The sequence below is a fragment of the Pelodiscus sinensis genome, chromosome 7, assembly GCF_049634645.1.
Source record: "Pelodiscus sinensis isolate JC-2024 chromosome 7, ASM4963464v1, whole genome shotgun sequence".
NCBI lineage: Eukaryota > Metazoa > Chordata > Testudines > Trionychidae > Pelodiscus > Pelodiscus sinensis.
In genome coordinates this window covers 13,393,810-13,419,819 of record NC_134717.1, presented here as the reverse complement: position 1 = coordinate 13,419,819, position 26,010 = coordinate 13,393,810, and the positions used below count along the sequence as shown (strand labels likewise).

Below are 26,010 nucleotides of genomic sequence, written 5' to 3'. Positions count from 1 at the left end.
TAAGCTAGAGATTTGCATGTTTAACCAGGTAACCTGGAGGTGTGAATTCCAGATCAGCTACTAGAAGTGGGCCTCATCCTCCTTGATTGGATCCACCTCATCATCTCCAGCCTGATTCTGGCCTGCATATTTATACCTGCCTCCGGAAATTTCCACTACATGCATCTGACGAAGTGGGTCTTTGCCCACAAAAGCGTATGCTCCTACACTTCAGTTAGTCTATAAGGTGTCACAGGACTCCTCGCCGCTTTTGCGGATTCAGACTAACACAGCTACCCCTCTGATACTTTTCAATACAAAGTCTCTAAAACATTAAGAATAAAAATCCCTAAGTACTACTGGCAGTGAAAATACTGAAAAAAACAGATCAAGAATAGTGTTCTCAACTCTTCTGATTTTATTGCAAGGTTTGCAATGTTCTGGTGTTTCTCTTAAAACTCCAGCTACCAGAGTCTTTTGACTAGGTAAGAGTCCCCCTCATGCCCCCCAAAAGTTACAGAAAAGCTTCTGCTTCCAGTCACTGGATCTGATTATGTCTTTGCCTGCTGAATTTGAAAGCTGTCTCCTATCATGTGCCTTCCTGTGTAGGCACATGCTAAGGAATGGAATTCATAACAGCAATTATAGCATGCACAAATAGATCATAAATGTTAGACTTAGCATCTGATAAGTGTGTGGAAGAATGTAACACTACTTTTCGAAAAATCTCAATTCACAGCACATGCACCATTCATGATCAGCAGCTCTAGATACAGTCACTGTTACTCATTCTTTGCTATCCTTCAATGTTGACCATAACCATACATTTCATTTCGTATTCCCTTTGAGCACAGCAGGTAGGTCCTCAGGCCACAGTTTTAATAATTAATCCAGATGACAGAATAATTTTTTCCACATTTACATGATCCTCTTTTAGAGAAAATTATCTCTTCCTACAAATTCCAGTGCAAAGTGACACAAGGATGACCTGCAAAGGTGATTTATCCTCACTACTTCATTATGTGGAATGAAGGTTTAGAATGGTTACTTCCCTGCAAGAGAAGTTACTCAGCTCATTTTCTATATTACAAATTCAAGGTATCTGCTCTGCAAAATTTCACCACCTTGTCTCTATAAACCACCTACCAGGAACACTGATGACAGCAACAGTGGAGGCTGTAGTGCAGACAGAGCTCAGGTATTTTTAACAGCTGTGTTGTTTAATCCTACTTTGAGCACAAAGCAGCAATAGATCTCTCAACCTCTGTGATGTTGAACAGATGGAAAACTACATTTCATTTAGCCTGGTCTACACTGGGAATGCGGCTCCATTACAACTTACCTAAATAGTTTAGCATAGACCAGGAAAGCTATGAGATTACTAGTGTAAGAGGACCACAGATGGTGCAGGACCAGAGTGCCCTGACTGGGAGAGGAGCCGGGAGCCAAGTGCTGGGGCTGGCAGTGGAACAAGCCCAGGGCAGGGAGCTGGCAACATGAAACCTGGTGGTTGGGACTGGATCTAACAATATAGTCCAGCCAGGAGCATGGAACCCACCCCATGGCCAAGGCTAGGGCCAAACACTGCAGCGCAGCCCAGTTAGGAGTGTGGAGCCTGCTTGGCAGTTGGGGTTGGAGCCAGACCCAACAGCACAGCCTGACAGGGGTCACAGAGCCAAAGGAGGGGAGTCCTGCAGAAGAGCCAGGTGGGGACATGGAGGCCTGAGAGGAGCCCGGTCAAGTCTGCTGATGGACCTTGGAGAGCCTGGAGTCCATCAGCAGAAGGCAGGAATTCACCTTTCCTGGTCTAGCAAAATCCCTCATTTCAGATCAGTCAGGGCATGATGAGGGTGCCGGACCAAGGAGGTCCAACTTGTACATGGCTGCTAATTGCTGGTAGCAGAGCAATTTCCAATGTAATACCATATTGTAGTCTCAGCCTACAATAATTAGAGAAACAATTAAATGACTTAAGCAACACGATGATGATGACTAATGACAGAAAGGAAGAAGGAAAAGGTTTTCACACAAGTCTGCTTAAGATGCTTGTAAGATGCCAACATTCCACACCAGCCTCGAGAATTATCAGTCATGCGTGAATCAGCCTTTAAGTCCTTTCCTCTAGGCTTTGCTTACTGTCCAATGACTGCTCTTAGCTGAAAAGAGGGTTTTTTTTGTTTGTTTTTTGTTGGGATTTTTTTTGCAAAAAAATTAGTGAGGAAAAGATATTTAGTAGTTAAATAGGTGTAAACAAAAGCATTGCTACAAGGTAGCCTGCCTCTCTAAAGGCCAGACACCTGGGTTCAGCTGAGAATAGGAAGCTGTTCCCTATCAAGAGTTGCAGGAAAGGAACGAGAAGAGATTGCAGAAGAAGGGACAGATTCCAGCAGTGGTCCCTGGAGAAAGGAGACTTCAGGTGAGAAGACCTAAAAGTTGTGGCTGGAGAGAAAGCCCATGTTGGACATTCTTTTTCCTTTTGCAAGTTTACTCTTCAAACCCTTTTGGACAGGAAACAAAGCCTAAAGGAAAGGACTAAAAGTCAACTAACACATGATTGATAATTCTCGAGGCTGGTGAGGAATGTTGGCATTGAAATTCATGGCAGTTATCAAGATGCAGAAGTGTAATACTGTCCTTTAAAGATTTTAACTGGCTTATTCACAGAGAAAGATTCATAGAGAAAGAGAGAGATTGTGTATAACCAGCCATCTCTCAATGCATCTATATTCCAAAACCTCTGCCATCTACCTAACCACAAGGTTCCCTCCTTTAACATTAAAAAATTGCAAAAATTATGTCAATTAATACAGCCAGATGTCTCTATTTTAATGCCAAAAATATTAAAATATTGTATTTAGATCTCAAGATGAGAGGCAGAGCTTTTGTAACCTCTGCCATCATCTGAAGTACCTGTTACTCTTGGAGGAGTATAATGATGGTGCCCTGCTTTGTGGTATGTAAAGACAGTTCAGTTTCTTTTTATGTTGAGGGATATATATTCCCAAGGTCTTGAGCATGGCTTGTGAGTCCTTGAGCAAATGCAGAGAAGTGCCTGTGGTGGCAGAAAAAGCTTCTGTCCACTGAAGGGTAGGTCCTCAACTGTCCTGAACTTCCCTAGGGAATCCAGAGAGGTGCAACCAGGATGCCTAACACATGACAACTGATGTTGCCAGTGACCTTGAGGTAGTGTCCACTGCATCCCACGATGCCTGCCGAGCGATTTTTGCTACGATGACCCCTTCATCAATGTTGGACTGGAAGGAAGTCTTGTGGTCCTCTGGGAGGTGTTCAATAAACATCTTCATGTTTTCAAAGTGGTAGTATGTGTAATTTGCTAGCAATGATGAATAATTTGCTACCCTGATCTAGAGGGATGCTGAGGATTATGTTTCCTACCCAAAATGTTCAGGCTCTTCCAGTCCTTGTCGTAAGGAGTGGATTTATATTGGGTCTATTTGCCCCTGGTATGGGCTGCGTCCATCACCAGAGTTTGGTGCCAGGTGGGTGAACAAAAAAATCAGCCCCTTTGGCAGGAACATGGTATTTCTTGTCTGCCTTTTTTGAGACTGGGGAAACTGAGGCTGCTGTTTATCACAAAATCTTTGCAAAGTCTAGTATGGCATCATTAATTCATAATGCTATTTTCGATGATGCTGATGCCTGCAAAATATCAGTTAATTTGTGTTGTACCTTGGGAACCTTGACTAAAGAAATGTCGAGGGAGTTGGCCAACATTGTGTACAGGTCCTGAAAGGACTTGAAGTTGTCGCCTGTTGTCAATGGAGGGAGCATTATCAATTCATCCAGGGAGAAAGAGGTGTGTGATGGAAGTAACGGGTCTCCCTTCTGTGTCTCTTCCAGCTCCTCCATCTCCCTTTGTGTAGTGTTAAACCTGGATGCAGGTGGTTTAGGAACCACTGACTGAGGTCTTGCTACCACTGTCACTTGTGGTGCTGATGCTTGAGCTCTCATGAGGCCCCACAGATCTCATCCCTACCATGATTGAGGAAATGGAATAGGAGGGAACCATAAAAAGTTTGCCACATCTGTGGTTGGGTCTGCTGATGCTGTAGCTGCAGCTGAGAGAATAGCTTAGCAGAGGAATGCCATGGGGAGAAAGATTCCTTCATCCTCCTGTCATTAAGAAAATGGTGGGACCGAGTTTGATGATGTAGCCAGTCGGCTAGGGTCCTGTAACACTGGGGTGGTGTCGGTACCAAATAATGGTGTGCCTGGTACTGAAGAAACCGCCAACTCCTGATGAGTGGTGAGAGGCCTTGGCAAAGGAAAGACCAGTATCAGTGGTGTGGAGGACTGGATTTGTTGCAGTACTGAGTTGCCCCGTGCCTTTGACATGGTCAGTAATGGGGAAACTTTGGTACGCAGTGTCAGAGCCATCTTTGTCAAAGTCTGTATCAGCAGTTAAAGTCAGACCTCAGCCACGGTTTGATGCAATGACTTGGGTACCAACTGTGTTGGTACTGATGGCACAGGGATGGCCTTCTTCAACTTTGGTGCTGAAACCACAAGGCATGAATCTTTAGAGGGCACTGCCCTTTTGGGTTTGTCCATACCAGACAGCCCTCGTGCCTGCGGATCCCTTGAACCCTATACCTTCAAGGAAGACTTCTGCTGAGGGGATAGCCTCTTTAATGGTCTATCAGGAAAGGGTAAGGCATGTTTCCTCTTAGCCATTTCCTTGGTTGGAGGATTCCTCGGTGCTGAAGAGCCCCATTCAGAGGCTGCTGTCGGTCACATACGGGGTTTGAGATACTTGTTCCAAGGCCGGTCTCTCCATCTTCTCCATAGTAAGGAGTTTCACCAGCAACTCCCTCACTTTCAATGATCTAGACGAGAGCTTTTTACAATGGTGACAGCTCTTAGGAGAATGATCCTGACTCGAATGCATTGGGGATGGCCATCAGGCACCGCTTAAATCTTGGGGAGTGTGGCATCACTACTCTTATCCTAATTACACTACTAACAAGAGAAAAAAATTTAAACCCATCAACAATTAAAAGGTGAGGGGAATCATAACAACTCTAAGAATACAATATTAACTACACTAGGGAGTTATTTTAAAATAACCCCCCATTATTTTGAAATAATGAGCAGAGCATCCCCACTACACAGCCCATTATTTTGAAATAATTTCCTAGTGTAGGTATGCCTTAAGTTAATTTTCAACTTCACTTGAATTGTGGACTATTGGAGTTGGGTTACTCAAAGGGTCACTGTAACACAGCTAGTAATACAAAGAAAGATGTTCTACATTTTGGGGGACAATGTCTGGGTACCCGGCTCCACCTACATTAATGGGGGGTTCCCCCCCCCCCCCGGAGGGTAGCTATTTACTACTTTCTGAAGATCAGGCCTCTTCACAAATTATATTTGGACACATACGAAATTGAGGCCACAAAGGTCACCAGTCACTTAATTTTGGCCTATGAATTTACAGAAAGCATCACGGACAAGTGAAACAAATTATTGTCACTGAAAGTAAACCAATAATCAGACTAGAGAGATAAATTGTTCAGCAATAAGATGACAGAGATGTCTAACTGCTATATAGACATTTTAATTCAGGTAAGGGAGTGACAATTAAAGAGTACTTGACATACTAATCCTTGGTGGCATTATCCAATTCATAACAATTCAGAACATTATTTGCACTAACATGGTTTCTGATAAAATAGTTAGAGAAACTGCTGCTAACTTTTAAAAGGTTACATGCTGTATGTTTAAATTAGAAAAAAAGACTATCAATTCTTAACAGTCTAAATGACTCAGGGAAAAAAAAACCATTACCAAGTAGGCATAACTTAGAAGTAGTACATACATTCTGATTGACTGTTTTAGCAAGCAGTAAAATTGAAAACAAGTTTTGAAATTTAAATGCATTTAAATAGATTTAATTTCCGGGTTTTAGTGAGTGTGACGGCGCGTTGGGGGTCCCCCGTCTCCTGCACCAGCCGGTGAAATAGAGGAAGTTTATTGCCTCTCCAGGATACAGCACAGCACAGATGTAATCTGGTCACAGAGCTGGGCTAGGATGCCTCAGGCCCCCTTGAGATGGGGGGAGACAGGGCCCCTAAACTCCAGCCCCTTTCCCTAGGCTGTCTCCTCCATGCTCCCAGCCAACAACTAACCCACACTCTTCCAGCCCTGCCCCCAAGCCAGAGCAGCATTCCACCTTCCTTTGTTCCTCTCCATGGGGGTGTCTGGTTCAACAGGTTTGGCGTTACCTTTGCATAATGAGGTTTTCCCTGCTGGGTCTTGCTCCAGACAGCAGAGGTCACCACAGACCAGCAAGTACCCCCACTACGTCACAAGTGGTTTAATTATGTATGCGCTATCTTTTGACTTTTTTTTTTGATGGCATGGAAAGAGACACTCCCTGAAGCGGCAACTGATGTGGTTTATTATATAGCTAAAGGTTTCTAACGTGACATGATGGCATATATTACCCTTTCTGAGAACAAGATCTAACATGCAGTACCTCACTGGGACCTCCTCATGAGAAAACCCTGTAGCAGTTGTATTAATTAGAATTAAATATCACATTTCGTTATTCACAAAAGGATTTTAAACATTGACATTTTGAAATTTGATCATAAAAGCACAATATATTGTACTTACAAAGATATCAGTAACTGTTTTCATAGCCTTCTCTTTCCTTTGAATAAACTCGTCATCCTGCAAGACAATTAATTGACACAATTTAAAATAAATATTAAATGTAAGCCTGTACAACATTAAGCAAGCAGACTTATCAGCTGATTCTTAAATTAGCTGCTCAGTTATTCAGTACACAAACTCTACACTGACATCAAAAACAGTCAGTTTGTTCTGTGTTTGTACAGTACCCTATCCAAGACTGGGGGTTCTTGGTGCACTCAAAATAAAAATTAACAGGATTTACTGCAGAAGAAAGTGTTTCAGTGCAATGATTACTCAGATTTCAGTTTGGGATAGAGCAGGGGTCTCCAAACTACGGCCCGCGGGCCGGATGCGGCCCGCGAGGCCCTCTCATCCGGCCCGTGGAGACCTTTTTGTCTGGCCCCGCCTTCTTCCGCGTGCCGGTGTGACGAGGCGACCCCTGCCCGTCCCTGGGGCGCCGCCGCCGAACGGGCCCTTTTTGCCGCGGGGGGGGGGGGGGGGGCCTGTCAGGGGTGTGCGGCGTGTACTCACGCCGCGCCGGGGCAGGAGAAGCGGGCCGCTCCGCTGACAAGCGGCCGCACGGCGGTAAACAGCGCAGGGGGCGGGGGTTAGCACCGGCGGCGTTCCCCCGCCCAGACTGACAGGGCAGCCGGCCAATCAGGGGGCAGGATGGGCGGTGGTGGTAACGCCCGCCCGGCGACGTGCGGGGGAACGTGAACCCCGGCGGGAACTTTAAAAAGGTGACCCCTTCCGCCCCGGGGGGGGGGGGGGGGGGAAGGAGTGAGCGGTGGCAAGCAGGAGGGGAGGACAGCGTGCAGAGGAAGGGGAGAGCAGGGGGAAAAGCCCCCCCCCCTTCCGGGAGAAACGGATTCGCAGGCGAATATTCTGAAGAGGAAACATTAAAAGCAACAATCTCTCTACCATAAGTGGATATATTTGCACACTATATTCAGGTAAGTTTAACTTAAGAAATCATAAGAATTTTTAAAAATTGTTTCGGGTCATTTGCAGCTATTATTGCGACAAAATTAGTTCGCATAATCAGGTTTTTTGAGCGATATTGTGTGCAAGATACTTTCAGTTTCATTATTTATTCATGTTGAACAAACATTTTCAAGAATGAAATATGTGAAGAACAATTTGAGAACAAACTTGTCCGATGATAATCTCAGGTCACTGTTGATGTTAGGGACAACAAATCTAAAGCCAGAAATGTCTGCTATTTTGGCATCCAGGAAACAATTTCACCATTCACACTAATACAGGTGTTCATGTGTAGTGTATGAATGTGTTATTAAATAATAACTGAATAAAATAATATTAAATAAATAATTAAAAACAACATCCATGTTTTGATTGTTTTTTATTTGGACCTCAAGTGTGTAGTCGGCGCCCGAACTGCTGTTTGATGCGGCCCTCGGGCTGAAAAGTTTGGAGACCCCTGGGATAGAGGATTGCCAGCATTATTTCTATTTAAACGAGGGTACCGAGACAGAAAGACTCAATGACTTCCCAATGTCAAAAGGAAGTCGGCCTCCCTAGCAGAGCAGGGAATTCATACTGAATATCCCCATTTGCAGCATATCACCCTAGATATTGGGCCATCCTTCCTCTCAGTTCTATATGCAGAACATAGATGTCTTAGAAACAGACTATTATAGCAGCTTAGATTTTTTTTAACCATTCTTCTGGAATTATCAAAGGAATTTATGGGATTTAGGAGTCTAACTCTGAACGAACACCAGTGGGATTCATGCACCTAACTCCCTTAGCAGCCTTTGAAATAACCATATGCCAGCCTGCATCAGCAAACCAACCCTGATATAAGGAACTGCACAACTCAAACTGGAAAAAGAGGTTTAAATATATCTATATATATACATAATATTCCTAGCTTTTCATAGACCATTTGTGCTAACAGTAACCTGGGCAACATTTCTGGCAACCAATTAAAATAAGCAGGTAAAAGAAGTACCATACTTCCTCAATAAACAATGCAACTGAATAACAGTTTCAAAACAAGTTCAGATGAAAAGTGGGGGAAGAAGGGCAAGAGAGTATAAAGTTTTCAGTTACATATTCAGAGATTAAGTTTCACAACCTCAAATCAACCCATCACACTGTACTCCACGGTTAAAGCAAAAGTTGACTGCTATGCAACTGTAAACTTCATACTGTTTTGCTTCTATAAGCCTTTGGGAAGATATCACGTATGGAGAACTAATCCCAATGGATTGTCCAGAAAAGGACTTTTATCATCTCAACATCCAGACTGACATAACCAGCATTATCAAAGATATTTTGCCCTGAGCTGCTGCAATCACAACAGTTTCATATTGCCACTTTCAGGTTTGAAATTGAGGTAAAGGTGGCTCCAACCATCTATGTTTTACAGTATCATAGTTATAAACAATTTGGGGTCAGCAAGGATTCATCTCCCCCGATATACGTAGATGGACCTTCAATTTGAATCTTGGTGTTCACTTACTTTACTAATAGTGACCCTCATTATTAGACCAATCCAGTTATACACTAAACATCATGGCTAGATGCTCTGCTAGGATAGATTAGCATAGTTTTATCAACTTCAGTGCAGTTATATGGACGTACAGCAGCTGAGAGGACAGCTCCATGTATGTACAGCCATATTTTAAGTGGAAATAAAAAGTTTTAGCTAGGTCTTACCTCTGGCAGACTACGAGTTTTCTGAAACTGAGATATGGAATAGGAGCGGATATAGTCTCCCATTTCTTCTCTAGTTTCTATTGCACGTTTCACCAGCCACTGAAGAGAAAATTATACTATTAATACAAAAATACTTAGAAAAAAGTTATTGCATGTGAAAGAAGCAAATATTTCAAAACTTAAAGTTTTTAATAGAAGTGTGACAGCTCAGTGATTTACTCCATAAACAGATCAATAGCATTAGCTGTTTTATCATCTTCATCTTTCTCACTTTTATTATATATTAACAATTCAACGGAACCAACAAGAGAGGTCATAAACAAAGTAACATACATACTGTCTCTGTAAGCCATACCTTCATACTTCCCACAGACTAGCCAATTTTAAGGCTACAAGGGACCACCATGATCCTATTTGACCTCCAAAACATTGCAGGCCACAGAACCTCAGCCACCCACTACTGTAATAAGCCCATAACCTCTACCTGAGTTATTAAAGTCTTCAAATCTTGATTCAAACACTTCAAACAGAAAATTCCTCATTTACTCTAGCTCAAACTGGAAAGTGACCTGTGCTTCACGCTACAGAGGAAGGCAAAAAGTCCTCCAAAGTCTCAGAGAAAATTCCTTCCCAATCTCAACTTCAGTGATCGGATACACTGCTGTTCAAAGTGTAAGACCCACTTAGGAAAGAATTCTCTGTAGTACAGATTGAACCTCACTGGTTCAGCAAATTTTAGTTAAGCTAGATTCCCACTTATTGGAGGGTGTGGCCAAGTGATACGGCAAATTTTCTGGTTCGGCACCGGTCAGGTCCTGAGCATGCCAGACTAGAGAGGTTCAACTTGTAAACCAAAGCCTTCTCCGTCTAGTATCTCATTTCTAGCCACTGGAGATATTTATTAATAGCCGTAACACAGGCTCCCTAGAGACAAGCATGACTGAAAGAGTGTGGACAGAGTTAATGCTTTGACCCATATGGATAACTGACTTTCACAGATCTCTGTGTCGGTGCAGCTGTACCTGAATATGCGCCTCATGCCCTAATCCAAAAATCAGGACCGTAATGTGCAAGTTCCTTGAAGCAAAGAAAGTGTCTTACTAGATTTTTCTGACACACCCCGCATATTTTTGAGCAACATTATTTGTATGGCAATGCACTGTGGAACTAGTTATACAGGCAGTCCCCGACTTACGCGGATCCAACTTATGTCGGATCCGCACTTACGAACGGGGCTTTTCTCGCCCTGGAGCTCGCGGGCGGCGGGACCGCCCAGAGCGCACCGGTCCTGCCACCGCGTCCTCCGGGGCTAGAAAAGCTGCTCCGGGACCCCCTGGTGTGCTGGGGGGGACTCCCCAGCACAGCAGGGAGACCCGAGCAAAGCCGCACAGGCGGCGGGACACCGCTGCCCGTGCGGCTTTGCTCCTTTGCCCCGGAGCAAAGCCGCACAGGCAGCGGGGTCCCCCGCCTCTGCGGCTTTGCTCCTGTCTCCCTGCTGTGCTGGGGGAGTCCCTGTGCGGCTTTGCTCCGGGGCAAAGGAGCAAAGCCGCACGGGCAGCGGGGTCCCGCCTCCTGTGCGGCTTTGCTCGGGTCTCCCTGATGTGCTGGGGGGGAGTCCCCCAGCACAGCAGGGAGACAGGAGCAAAGTCGCAGAGGCGGTGGGACCTCTGCACCTCCGCGGCTTTGCTCGGGTCTCCCTGGTCTGCTGGGGGGGGAGGGAGCGCAGCTAGTGCGCCCCTTCCCCCTCCAGCAGACCAGGCTTTTGTTGCGGGACGCCTGGGGTAGAGCAGCTGGGGTGCTGCCGGGTTGGTCCTGCGTGGACCTACCCGGCAGCGCCCCAGCTGTTCTGTCCCAGGAGTCCAGATTCAGCCGCTGTTGAAACTGATCAGCGGCTGATTCCAGGAAGCCGGGGGCAGAGCAACTCTGCCTAGGGCTTCCTGTAGTCAGCCGCTGATCAGTTTCAGCAGCAGCTGAATCTGGAGCCAGTTCCGACTTACATACAAATTCAACTTAAGAACAAACCTATAGTCCCTATCTTGTACGTAACCCGGGGACTGCCTGTAGTTATATATGGTTTATGCTATATATTCGTGTCTCGTATTTCATTAAGAACTTTTAAAACGCTCACTGTAAATGTATTCTACAGGATTTTTTAGATCAGTCATAATTACTGAAATAATGACAAGTTCCACATCAAAAAACCATTGCCTACCCAAGATGAAAAGCCAATTGTCTAAGTTGATTCTGAAAGAGACAACAAAGTTAACACAATTACTAGGAATAATCATTGACATTTACCTGGATTGATTCATTTGAGTAATCCAAATACAGGTTGAAACTCTGTTAACCGGGACTCCCTGATCCCCTGTGGAGGGCTGCCCAGTGCACCTCATCTGGACTGCTAGGTACAACCTAGCAGAGCTGGTGGCAGGGCTGCTCAGTTCCAGCTCACGCCAAGTCCCAGACCATTGCACCTCTGCATTTTAAATATAATAAGGGCTGCCCGGTTCTTGCTACATTTAAAATGCAGAGCCACAATGGGGCCCCTTATAGATTAATTGTGTAGTCAACACAATTACTTGCTTCTTAACATCCTTAGACAGGACAGTAGTTAATATGATACAAGAAGAAAAGGCACCCAATGAAATTAACTGACAGCAGGTTTATAACAGAAGGAAGTACTTGTTAACCCACTACACATTCAACCTATAGAACTTCTGACCTTCACAATATTCCCTGGCAACAAGCATAACTGGGTCCAAAAATAATTAGGTAAGTTCATGGAGGCTAAATTCACCAATGGCTATTACCCAAGCTGGTCAGGGATGTAACCTCAAATCTCAAACTTTGACAATTGCTAACTACAGGCTGATCAACAACTCTTGCACCATATGGCTACTACTACAACCGGGATTCCTGAACTTTTGATTTTCCACCATAAATCCTCCATTTTCCAGGGCTCAAGCTGTAAATATGTACCCTCACCCCAATAGATGCTCACTAATGAAAATGTGCCAGTATAACTCTGAACCAACTAAATTTATTTTCAACATTTAAATATGCACACATCTGTTAAATTGATTTGGAGAGAACAAGTTGACCAAGCATTGGTGGGGGGAGTTAAAATATTTTAATCTTAATCACTCTTTACAGAGAAAGTTCTGTTTTTCCCCGATCAACATATTTCTAATGCACCCAACACAGTAGCATCTACGCATGCATAGATTTGCTTATGTTAAAAAAAAAGCACACTTTCTTCTCGGCAGATTCTTGCCTGGATCCCTTTCAGTAGAAGCATTTTACTGGGAGACTTTGAAAAAAACACTAACATAAACAAGGGGAGGCTCAGATTCATACTGATCTCCATTGATAGTACTCTAGCTGCAGAAATACCTGCCTGTGAAGTGTAAACCCTTGAGACTGTTAAGAACATAAGAACAGCTAAACTGGGTCAGACCAAAGGTCCACCTAGCTCAGTATCCTGTGTTCCAACAGTGGCCAATGCCAGATGCCCAAGAGGGAGTGAACAGAACAGGTAATCCTCAAGTGATCCTGTCATTCATTTCCAGCCCCTGACAAACAGAGGGACACCATTCCTATCCATCCTGGCTAATAAGTATTGATGGCTCTAACCTCTATTAATTTATCTAGTTCTTTTTTGAACCATGTTAAAGTCCTGGGTACTGACTGGGAAAACTGGATAGGGAACCACCACTGCATATATAGTCCCTGGATCAGAATGGGCAAAACACAGCCTGCCAGCTGGATCCGACCCACTGAACATTTTCCTCCTGCTCGCCATGACCCTCTAGGACACAGCCAGAACTGGAGGAAAATGCCCCGTGCACAGAGGGACACTCAGGCAGTCTGCCTGCCTATCACAGCCTTAGCCACGCTGTTCCTGGAAGTGCCACAGCATGCATGTCTCTGCAAGCCCCCTATGGTGAGGGGGAAAACAGGTCTCCACACACCGACCACACCTCCAAACTCACCTTCACAGCTCCCATTGGCTAGAAACTGGCAGGCAGCATGCAGAGACCTGTTGCCCCCCTCTTCTCCAAGAGGCTTGCAAAGACATATTTGCCAACAGCAGCCAGCAGTTTTGAGTGACATGGGACCACCATGGCATGCGGGAAGCTCATCTGCCTGAGCACTCTGCTGCACCATCGGTCAGGTGCCACTTATAGTAAGCACCTCGCTCCCCCTTCCACACCTTAACCTTTTGCCCCAAGTCAGAAACCTCTCCTAGATCGAAACTCTTTTCCAGACCCTGCCCTCCACCTACATCACTGACCTGGACAGAACCCCACCTTCTGCCCTTTCCATTAATATGATAGAAAAGCACAGCCCATGATCACTTTCCAAAAGTCTGGGAGCGTCTCTCTTGCAAAAATTACTGTCCACTCCTGGCCTGAGTGATATGCTCTTCAGTTGGTCTAATGTGGCAGGCCACACCAGAAACTATAGTGGTCTTGTGACCTCACCAGTAGCCTTCTGGTGATAAAGTCACAAACTAGCACAGATAGATCGCCATGTTAGATAAATGGGTACAGCATCCTGGTGGTGTGTGATGGAAATACACTGACATTAGAGCATCCAGAAATCCATAAGGGACTCCTGAGCCTACGCACCAGCTTGAAAATCAGCGAATAGGATATTTAAAAAATTGTGTTTTTTTAATGAGAAAGCTTATTTAAACTTGATTAAACTAGGGATGTTAGAGTTTAATCGATTAACCAATAGGCTGATACTTATTGGTTAAACTCTGTCCCGTGTCCAGGGGGGGCGTCGCTGCAGTTTCGCTACTTATTTAAGCTTTATATTGATAAGACCGCAGCAACTGTAACTGCTAAGATTTTTAGTAGTTACACAATCACCTTATTAAACAACTTTTAACATCCCTAGATCAGAGACTGATCAGGAACACCAGCTCATAGCCATATAATGCTAAATTACACTGCCTTCTACAGGAAATATAGATGAGGCTTTATCACTGCTTAGGACTGTGATACTCGTTGTGATACTCATTTCCATTGCGAACTCATCCTTCCAGTGATTACAGCCCATCTCAACATTTTGGAAACGCAGGTCTCAAAGGGTGAAATACAGAGCTTCTGTTTATAAATGTATAGAAATTAAGAAATCACGTCAGCGACAGGGGTTGAATTCCCATACTCAACAGAATTCCCAAACAACTCTATTACAGGCAGTCCCTGGGTTACGTACAAGATAGGGACTGTAGGTTTGTTCTGAAGTTGAATCTGTAGGTAAGTCAGAACTGGCATCAGACGCTGCTGAAACTGATCAGTTTCAACCGCGGCTGAATCTGGACGCCAGTTCAGACTTACCTACAGATTCAACTTAAGAAACCCAGGCGTCCCCAAGTCAGCGGCTGCTGAAACTGATCAGCGGCTGATTCCAGGAAGCCTGGGGCAGAGCAGGGATGGTGTAGACGGAGCTTGATCCTGCCTTGAGGGCGGGGGGCTGGACTCGATGACCTCTCGAGGTCCCTTCCAGTCCTATTATTCTATGATTCTATGATTAACTCTGCCTCGGGCTTCCAATAGTCAGCTGCTGGTCAGTTTCAGCAGCGGCTGACTTGGGGACGCCTGGGGCAGAGCAGCTGGGGTGCTGCTGGGTTGCTCCAGTAGCGAGGCTCCTCGGTGCTACTGGAGCAACCCAGCAGCACCCCAGCTGCTCTGCCTCAGGCGTCAATGATTCAGCCACTGCTGAAACTGACCAGCAGCGGCTGAATCAGGACTCCTGGGGCAGAGCAGCTGGGGTGCTGCCGGGTTGGTCCGGAGTAGCACTGCGGGACCAACCCGGTAGTCCCCAGCTGCTCTACCCCAGGGGTAGGCAAGAAAAGCCTGGTCTGCTGAGGGGGGGCACTAGCTGCACACACCCCCCCCCCAGCAGACCAGGGAGACGGGGGTGGGGACGCCCAAGTCCTCCACGGCTTTGCTCCGTCTCCGTGGTCTGCTGACCTGGGAGACACGGAGCAAAGCCGCAGAGCACGCGGGCAGCGGGACAGTCCAGGCGCGCCACGCTGTCCCACTGCTGGCGTGCTCCGAAGCTTTGCTCCCCATCTCCCTGGTCTGCTGGTCAGACCAGGGAGACGGGGAGCAAAGCCTTGGAGCACGCCTGCAGTGGGACAGCCCGGGCGCGTCTGGGCTGCCCCGCAGCTCCAGCCCCTCCGCGGCTTTGCAAAGCCGCGGGGGAAGCCGGCGACGGGACAACCCAGGCGCGCCTGGGCTGCCCCGGAGCCCTAGCCCCTCCGCGGCTTTGTAAGTCGTAAGTCGGATCCGCGTAAGTCGGGGACTGCCTGTATAGCCTTTCCACTTAATATAATGGAATATAAACTCAGTCTAAAGTCTTCCATTAAAAGTCTATTACATTATCTGAATTCCTCTGCTGACCAAGGGAGGCATCACTGTTGCTGATGCTAGTTTCTTATTTTCCCTTTGCTGACTCTAATGAATTTCTGAGGAGAAGCAATCTGACTCTTCCTCTCTTCTACTTTTCATTCTTTCATCCTTTCTCTTTATATCTATCTGATTCTCACTTAAAAAAAACTATGAGCATCTTTTAATCCCATTTATACCCACTGTTTTGAGTCACTTTCCTTTAATATATTTATTTCACTTTGCAAGAAACATCTAACTTCATTAGGACCCCACACATGATCAAAAAACACACTAGCAAGATTAACACTAGCAAGAAACACACTAAAGCAAGATTTTTTTCCCAACTGGCAGGCACTACTGCATGCAGAACATAGCCCAATGATATAAGTCAATCAATCAAGATAGCTTTGTTCTTCATGTGATTCAGAGCATGGCTTTACAATTCCATTTTGTACAAAGATATTGGGTCTTTTAAAATATTTACTCTTAAAGTTAATTTGATATTTCATTCCAAAGCAGAACAAACTTGCAAAAGGTCTAAAGTCCAAAAATGAAACAGGTATTAACAGTCCTAACTAAGTTTTAAGGCATTTGCTTTGTTTAAAAAGAAGTGTGATGCAAAGCTATTACCTGTATAACAGGAAATATGTGAATGAAATCCAATCCCTGGATCTGATGCGGCTCCAAACGATGAGGGCACTTCATTTTTGGCAAGACAGACACAATTTTCTCTGTTAAGGCACTATTTTAAAAAAATCAAAGTGTATACAAGGATTTTTAATTTTTTTAAAAAGATTGGCATTTTCAAAACATGCAATATTATTGTTACCATGTTGGTCCTAGGATATTAATTTCCAAATTAGGCAGCAGTTTGAAAGTGCCCTCTAGTGGTTGAAATTGAATATAACAAGCTGAAAAGAGAACTCTCATCTGTGAAGTCATATCTTTTTAAAAATTAATAAGCCTATTGCTTGTTTCTTAATTTCCATTATTCAACATAACATTTTAAAATATTATGGCACTGTGGAGCTGGCACCCATGCTTGCTGGCTTCTGCCTGCTCCTCCCTGCCTCTGTAGGAGGCAGCAGGGGAGGAAGGGAGGGAGTGCAGATCCATGGAGCTGACATGTAGAGAGGTGGCTTGAAAGCTGGCTCCCCACACGTATTAGCTCCTGCCTGCTCCCTTCACCTTCCGTGCTGCTGCCTCTCTGTTGCCTTTGATACAGAGGCAGCAAGGGGAAGAATGCATGTAGTCAACAGGAGTAACCAATAAGCTCAGGCTTCTCAGTTAATCATGTAGTCTACACATTGACATCCCTACATCTTAGGTTTTTAAATATCCAAATACTGTTATAACAACTATTTTCTACTGTTTACTTTTTGCATTTGCTTTCACTAGAACATTTAAAACAATCTATGAAGTTTCACCTTGATGCTTGTAAAATAGCACAGTACTTTATTTTGAGTTCCAAATACTCCAGGGGAATGTTTAAATACAAACTTCTTTGAATTATTTTTTTTAAACAGTAAGCTAAAAAATTTTCATTAAAGTAACAGTATCAAGAATGACTTTATTTTACAGACACAGTTACATTTTTGCCTTAGATTTTTTTATTTTATTTTAACAAAAGTTTAGTTACAACTCAACACCTAATACTTAATAGCAAGAGAAGAAGAAAATATATTCATCTCAGTTTTCTGTTTCTTATGTGTATTTAAAGACACTCGGTGAATAGCTCATTTCCACAAGTGGTGTGGCTCTCTCTCAAAGCAACAGGGGAGAATAACAACACTTTTTAAAAAAAAGTAATGTGATTATAATCATCACCTAAAATCAACTGGGGTACACTGTAGCTGAAACCATATTCCATTTATTTAAAATGGGAAAATAAGCTTTTAATGCAATTGAAACATACCTGCAATAGACCTTTCTTAGGTCCCTATCATGTGAACACTCTCCATCCTCTCTTCCTCCTCCAGTGTAGGGTACTTGTGAGTGAGTTCCCTTTTGTAAGAACTTAGACCACCATTTCATTCTGTGGATTTTATTGACTAGTGATTGCAATTCTGAGTTTGAGACCACAAAAAAGGACCAATGGCAATTTACAGTAAAAATTATCTTCAGCAACAGACAAGTTAATCTTCCAAAGGTCAGAGAACTGATTATACTAAATACATGGGAGCCCTTGGGAAGTTGCTTCCTAAAACAGGACATTTCTTAGTAAAATGGATCCCTTCTATAGGTTTCACATGTATATACATAATAGCGATTTGTATCAAATTTCTGACAGTATGAAAAACCAATTCATGATTCCTACTTTATCAACTTACATTTTCTGGCCAATTGTAGAATTTTCCTGAAACAATAAATCAACATCAATATCAAAGCTGCAAGTAGTGATGCACCAGGTCATGCCGCCAACTACCTAAAAATAAGGGAAAAAATGGTTATTTTCACTTCATGTTCAAGAGGGGGAATTTAAAAAAATAGTATGGAAATCCAGCCAATTTGGCAACATGAAGCCAATCTCCTTCTTGTCTTACAATACAGCATGATTCATATGTCATCTGATATTTCATCAGAATATAGTGAAGAAAAAAGAGAACATCATTTGTGATGTTTCAGATTATTTTTAAACTTGATTTTCTAGTTTTCTTGAGATTGAGTTGTCTAACATTCAAGTAGATTCTCTAACACTCAAGTAGATGAATACCTAAGTACAGTGTCAACCATGAAGAATCAAAGATTTTAAACAAGGATGAAGCAGCTGTTTTAGAGATTATGAGATGTAAAAATTCAACAAACAAGGATTGAAACATCTGTCCTCATTTACCTAATCCAAGTTTTCCCATTGTTAATCCTTTATTATCATCATTTGCATTAAAAGTAGCACACAAAAGGCCCTCAACATGGGAAGCAATACACCCTCACCTGGAGACATTGCAATCTTAGACCATAATCCTTAAATATGCTCAACTTCAAACACCAGAGCAGTCTCATTGGAGTTTACCCTAGGGATGTTAATCAGCTAATTAACCAGTTAATCGAGTAGTAAAAGGAATTTCCATCGACTACTCGATTAGTTGATAAGAAGGTGCTCCTTATCCCACTGCCTTTCTGCCTTGGAAATGTACAAGAGCCACAGCAGTTACTGTACATTTCAAAGGGTGAGAGGCAGTAGGAACCCATGCCAGCGGGAAGCAAAGCAATTGCCATTGGCACAGGTTCCCCTCTGTGCCTCTTAAAAGGCTGAAGCACAGTGGGGGTGGAGGGGGGGAATCAGGTGAAAGCCAGAATAGCTGATTCCCAGCTTGTGCCCAGTCCCCGCTATGCCTCTGCCTCCCCTGCTGCCCACAGAAGGTGGGAGAACCAGCTTTTAAGCTGGCTCCCCACAGCACTGGCTCCTGTTCTCACCCCCCGTCTCCCGCTGCCTCTCTCGGGGCGGGGGCAGAGGGGAGGGAGCCAAGCAACCAGTCGAATCACTAGTCAAAATATGCTTATCGGAAAGTCGACTAGTTGCTTACATCCCTACCCCATATGGGGGCGGGGAGCTGCTCCAGCCCCTAGAGGTTAACCTTTTACATCCCTAGAAGAGACATTTGGGAAGATCATTAAATGATCCGCTGAGACTCTCAGCAATTTTCAAGTTGTCTGTGAAAAAACAGTTTGAAAATCCCTGATCTAGTGTAACAGTTGGTAGAAAGGGGAGGTATTTTTATTATAACATTTGTTTGTTAAGCAATTCATAAAAAGGCCTATAAAATATTCTATACCATAAACATATCTAAATAACCCCATGGGATGATCAGAGGATAAGACACCAGGTTCCACAACTGAATGTGTTGGAGTACCACTGAGGTGTTCATTTCTGCAAGTCAGTTATAGGATCAGAGTCTCAAGATACTATTTCTGCTGGAGTCTTGTGCTGTGACTGCCAAAAGCTCTATAAATATAATAGTTTGCAGTTTTAATGAGCCAAAGGTTTATAGGACAGCCTGACTATTCTATGTACAAGCAAGCTACTGAAAGAAATGAAAGAGCCCAACTTCAAAGGCTCTGCCATAATTACAAGGTACGCATTTTTTAAGCAAGATTCAGGGATTTATAATCAAGTCAAATGTTAAACCAACAAAGCCTACCTCTTAAATCACATTTACTTCCTGTCTTTGAGGATGAAGGTCCGTATAACAGCCTCATTTTCATAAATCATCTTTCAGAGTTATACCACAATGTAAATGAGAATAAGGGTTGTCACGCAATTAAAAATATCAACTGTGATTAATTGCACATTAGCAATTAATCGCACTAAGTAATCAAATAATGTGAATATTTCTGAAAGCTTTCTACATTTTCAAATACTGATTTCAATTACAACATAAAATACGAAGTGTGCGAACACAGACTATAACAAGAAATTACAAATGCAGAATTATGTACAAAAACCAACTGCATGCCAAAATAAAACCATGTAAAGTTTTAGAGCAGGGGTCGGCAACTTACAGCATGCATGCAATAAATGGCACGCGGGGCGGGAGCTCAGCCCCGAGAGCCTCAGGATTGCCACGCAGCCGGAGGCTGGAGCACTAGGTCCAGCTTCCTACTGGGAGGGCAGGAAAGCGGCGCACGCTGCTTGGCGTAGGGTCCCGGGCAGCCGAGCAAGACCCTATGCTCAGCTCCACATCCCTGGGGCTGCTCCTGCTCTGCCTGGCATGCAGCTCCCTGGAACTAAGGGGTTAACACCCTTGCCCTGCTACAGGCTCTGCCCCCTCTCCAGGCAGGGGCGGGGCTGGGTGGCCCATCACAGTGGCACACTGGAGCATGCGCTGCTCCCCACAGGGTGTATGTGGGGGCAGGGAGTCCCTTCCCCAGCAGCCCACTGTGCATGGCCAGGCTGGAACCAGCCCCAGGCTCTGTCCACCCCCACACAGCCTGCAGATGAGGGGCAAGCCCTGGCAAAGGACTGGCTCAGGGAAGGAAATCAGCCCCCAGCCCTCCTGCTCTCCCCACCCCTCCTTGTCTCAGCGCTGCTGCCCTACCAGTGAGTTCACTGGAAGCACGGGGATGTGAGGGCAGGAGAAGGGAGCGAAGGAGGATGCGGGCAGGGAATACACTAAGGGGGATGGAATGATGCAGGGGATCAGGTTAGGGGAAAACATGGGGCTGAAGGGAGCGAGGCTGGAGCACAGGGAAGACGTGAGGCGGGATACAATTTTACTTTGCAGAAGCTGTACTTTCCTTGACTTCCCACTTTTTTGCCTCCCTCCCCAACTAGCTATTTGGCTGCATTCTCTCCCACTCACCTTTTCTGCATTCCTCTCCTAACCCCCTCCCATCCCCAAACTCCTCCTCCTACCCTCACCCTCTCCGCTGTCAAACTCCCTTCCAGACCCTGCCCTCCTCAACCTCTCCTACAACTCACCTCCCACCCCTATCCCACTCGCTGGCAGCCCTGTCCCACCTCAGAGCCTAAGGAGATCCACAAAATCCACTAACAGTGGAACCCCCAAAAAGTAAATCTGGCCTATAGGAAGCCTTGAATCTCAATCTTCCCTGACCCTTTCCTTTGCCCCATGGGGCTGGAGTGCCAGAAGAGTGAGGTGTCTCAGTTGGGGGCAACATCAGTGACGGTTGGGGGTTTCAGGAACCTTTTTTTGCTTCTCTTGTGTGGTCAACTGATTTTTCTGTGGGTCTGTGGCCCCTGACCCCAAAAAAGCCTCTTGCCATAAATAAAGCATTGAAACCTTTTGTGTTGGACATAAATTAATATTTTACTTTATTTAAAACAAAGTTTGATAAACTAACATGAGAAAGTTAAAACTTCTAATCTGTTTAATAATTAAATTAAACCATTCTTCCTACCTGCAGCACTAGCAAAATGGCTCAGGCGTAATTATGTAAACAACAGTGAGTTTCCATTAGCAACTACTGATCTGCAGAAAGGTTTTCATTGACCAAGGTGATCCATGGGGTGTGCACTGAAAACAGCTCCTCCCTCCCTCTAGTGGCACAGCCCAGGGCAGGAGTTTTAAATCTTGGCACACTGCTTCAGAAAGTATCAGAGGGGTAGCAGTGTTAGTCGAATCTGCATAAACAATGAGAAGTCCTGTGGCACCTTATAGACTGACAGATTTATTGCAGCATAAGCTTTTGTGGGCAAAGATTCACTTCGTCACATGCATCTGACGAAGTGGGTCTTTGCCCACGAAAGCTTATGCTGCAATAAATCTGTTAGTCTAAGGTGCCACTTCACTTCAGAAAGGTTGCCCACCCCTGCTTTAGAGCCTGCAAATCCCCACAGTCCTACTTCTTTATTCAGCCTATCACTCAGACAAACATTTGCAGGAGATAATGCTGCCCGCTTCTTGGTTACAATGTCACCTGAAAGGGAGAACGGGCATTCATATTAGGGATGTTAGAGTTTTCACCAATTATCTGTTTAACAGACAAGCTTTATGTTTATCAGTTAATGGTATCAGTTAAACTCAGCCAGCAGGAAGCTTGGTGAGCAAAAGCTGCTGACTGCTCCTGGGGAGGAGGTGGCAGCAAAGTCTCCTCCCTGGAGTGGAACCAGCAGGGGCGGGCAGCCCTGCTCCTAGGTAGGCTTAGCTACCTAGTCTTTCTTTCAGTTGACATTATAAATAAGGACTAGGCAGCATTATCTCTTGTAATGTAAATTAACTTGCTTCTCTTAGCAATTGCTAGATCAAGAAACAGGACTTTGTAGACTTGGGAACATTGCTTTGTTTCTGAGTGCAGCTATAAAACAATAGAAGCCTACCCTAGTAACTTTCATGATAAAGATTGCACTACATGAATTGAAAAATACTATTTCTTTTACCATTTTCTAGTGCAAATATTTATAATCAATAATAATAGATAATAGCAATGTACACTTTATTTTCTATTGTAACTGAAATCAATATATTTGAAAATGTAGAAAAACATCTCCAAATAAATAATAAATATAAATCAGTATTCTATTGTTTAAACAGTGAAATGAAAACTGTGATGAATCTCAATTTTTTAAATCACAATTAATTTTTTGAGTTAATCACAGGAGTTAATTGTGATTTAACTGTTTAGCAATCAAACTCCAGTTGCAACTAGGAGTGATACATAAAGCTAAATTTACCAGTATCCACATCAGAATTTTAGGGCTTGATTCTGCAAACAGTGATGTACGTGCTTAGCTCTATGCTTGCAAATAGTCTCAAAGGTGTCAACAAGGCCACTCGAGTAGCAACTGCAAAACGTGGGGGCCTTATATCCTTGAAATAAGAACTCAGTTTTGTTCATTTCTTCACTATATTACAATATATGTATCTATTTGCTGTTCGTCTCCCTTCCTTCTTACCACCTGGAACTATTAAGATGAACTTGAAAAATATTTTTATTAAATGCAGTAAACTATGTCTAATTAATAATCCTGGATTATAGTCTCACCTTGTCAAAGGGTGATAATCCTTTGATTCTTGCTCTGAAATACCCAGCTGCTACCAGCAACTCCAAAATTTCTGCCAATTTGATGTTTTGTTCTTCATCTTCTCTGGTTTCAACCTAACAAACATAACATTAACCCTAATTTTAAAATACTTTGTTCAAACTTCTCCTCCAACCACCCAACATAAGGACTCAAAATAAATTTTCTTTTTTAAATAGACCACATGTATATTAAATACACAAAGTTTCTCTCCCACACTTCCCTTCTGATGGCAATCTGATAACATCTTTATGTCAGTTACACCAATTGCACACACGGAAAAACATTCAAGTACTTCATGTGCTTCTAGATGGCTTTAATATGAAATGTTTTGTCCTGTTTGAGAAAACCTATATTACCCAATTGCTCTTGCCCTATTATTTTAATCAATCTGCATCTCTTCTCTAAATGAAGTGTTTTCTCCATCTTTTAAACAAACAGTTCAGCTATTGAATCATAGAACTGGAAGAGACCTCAGAAGGTCATCAAGTCCAGCCCCCTGCTCTAGGCAGGATCAATTCCAACTAAATCAACCCAGCCAGGACTCTGTCAAGCAGAGACTTAAACACCTCTAGGGATGGAGACTCCACTACTTCCCTAGGTAACCCATTCCAGTGCTTCACCACCCTCCTAGGCTGTGTCCAGACTCAGGGTTTTTTTCGGGAAAAGTAGCCTTTTCCCGAAAAAACTTCCCCTGCGTCCAGACTCAAGCCGCGTTCTTTCGAAATTAATTCAAAAGAACGCGGCTTTTCTTTCGATGGCGGTAAACCTCAATTTACGAGGAAGAACGCCTTCTTTCGAAAGTTCCTCTTTCGAAAGAAGGCGTTCTTCAATGTAAATAGGGCTTCTTCAAAAGAGAGCATCCAGACTCACTGGATGCTTTCTTTCGAAAAAGCAAGCCACTTTTTCGAAATTTCTCCGTGCAGTCTAGACGCTCTTTCTAAAGAGGCTCTTTTGAAAGATGCTTTCGAAAGAGCCTCTTTCGAAAGAGGCTTGCAGTCTAGACATAGCCCTTGTGAAATAGTTTTTCCTAATATCCAACCTGGACCTCTCCCACCACAACTTAAGACCACTTCTCCTTGTTCTGCCATGTGTCACTACTGAGAACAGCCTCTCTCCATCCTCTTTGGAACCTCCCTTCAGGAAGGTTCCATGTCTGTGCCTGCTTTTTATTTGATCTCCCTATCCCTTCTGTTTTAATGTAAATCCAAATTATCTGGGCATCTATTCCCTTCCCATAGCTCAGGTAGGATTCCCTTGATTTTGTAGATTTCTTTCGGACACTCAGAATACCACGTGTTGAAATTTAACATTTTCACAAGTTGAACAGGGTAACAGATAAATTGTTGTGGGATTCCACTGTTTCCTTTAAAACAATTTTCAACAGCCCAGAGTAGGACAACAGCAGCACTAATATTGAGCATTTATATGAAGGGTTTTGGTGAGGGTTTTTTGTAATTTCCAAAGCACTGTACACACAGTAGCTATGTATTACACCGGTCAGTTCTATGCATTAAGCTCCTTTTCGGGTAGGAAATGAGAATGTCAGTGACTTTCCGATGCCTTACAGAAGAATCAGTTATAGAGCCAGACTACACAAGTTCCTGTCTCCATGCCTTTTGCACAATCGGCTAGAAACATCCTGCCTCTTTCTAACCCAAAAGTCAATGTAGGAAAAAAAGGAAGCAAGGCTGGGAAGCCTTTGCAGTTATTAATAAAGGAAAACAGACACTCAAGTGTCCCCAGCTGTTTAACTGTGATAGAAACCTTCTTACAATCTGGAAGCATCTCAATAGGTTTACATGGAAACTTTTAGACACGGAAGGGACCCGAGGCTGCATACGCGCAACGCTACACAGAGAGGGACCAGAGGGGCAACGCAACCCAGCAAGGCCGGGCCCTTAGCCCCTCTCACCTGGGAGGGGCAGCCACATCCCAGGTGCCCAGCGCGGGAGCTGCCCAGGATCTGGGCCTGAGGCCAAAGCACAAGTCCCGTCACCAGCCCCTCCCGCAAGGGAAGCCGCGAGGCCGCGCAGCCACTCGGACGGCGAGAGGCAAAAGCCGCCCGGGGAGGCTGGGACCGGCCCATCGCGGCGCGCTCCTAGGCAGGCCCCGCGCCGGCTGACCCGCAAGGACCCCCCCACGCCGGGCTGGGCCCCGCTGCCGGGCACGCAGTGGGGGGGGGGGCTGAGCCAGGGCTCTCGCCGCAGCCCGGGGAGCCGCAGGAAGCGGCGCAGCCCCCGCGCAGCTGAGGGTGAAGCGGCGGGCACGGGAGCGGGGGGCAGCTCGGTGTCCCCGGAGGGGCAGGCGGGGCCGTACCTCCTGCGGAGCCTGGTACCCGTGTCCCTTGGGGGCGCCCATCGCCCCGGTCTCCAGCCTGCCTGCCTGCGCCGCGCGCCCGCCGCTGTCACTCGCCTCCTCCTCCCCCCCCCAGCTACCTCTGCCCACCAACGGCCATGGGGCCGCTACCGCCCCACCCCTTCGCGCAATGGTTCTGCCCCGCCCCCCGTGCGCGCAAGCACGTTCGGGACGTGCCACTCGCCGCGAGAGGGGGCGCTGACGGCTGACAAGCGAGTCATATGACCGCTCGCGACGGCTAACGCCTGGGATGAGGCAACCGTCCCCAGGTTTGCCCTTGGCCGAGCCAGAGCGCGTGCGGAGGGGTTCCCGCTGGCAGCGGGGCTAATGGCAGGGCGGGTTAGGGCAACCTGCCTGCCTCTGTGCCCCCTTTGCAGCCATGAGGTCCCGGTCAGCAGGGAATCTGGCTTATCCCTCCGCGCTGCATTTCGCTGAGGGGCTGCG

At 45.0% G+C, this 26,010-nt stretch overlaps 1 protein-coding gene across 2 annotated transcripts in view; it reads right to left on the bottom strand.

The window, feature by feature from the left end:
* The window catches only part of CCDC93 (CCC complex scaffolding subunit CCDC93), a 110,831-nt gene extending 85,143 nt beyond the window's left edge, over positions 1–25,688 (bottom strand). For both annotated transcript variants that reach the window (XM_075933242.1, XM_075933244.1), the window contains exons 1-6: positions 25,528–25,688; positions 23,172–23,285; positions 18,059–18,153; positions 16,359–16,470; positions 9,325–9,423; positions 6,619–6,675 (exon numbers count right to left, since the gene is read on the bottom strand). In XM_075933242.1, coding sequence (XP_075789357.1) covers positions 6,619–6,675; positions 9,325–9,423; positions 16,359–16,470; positions 18,059–18,153; positions 23,172–23,285; positions 25,528–25,569 — 519 coding nt within the window. In that variant the 5' untranslated portion in view covers positions 25,570–25,688. The remainder of the gene's footprint in view (positions 1–6,618; positions 6,676–9,324; positions 9,424–16,358; positions 16,471–18,058; positions 18,154–23,171; positions 23,286–25,527) is intronic.
* Between the last annotated feature and the right edge of the window lie 322 nt (positions 25,689–26,010).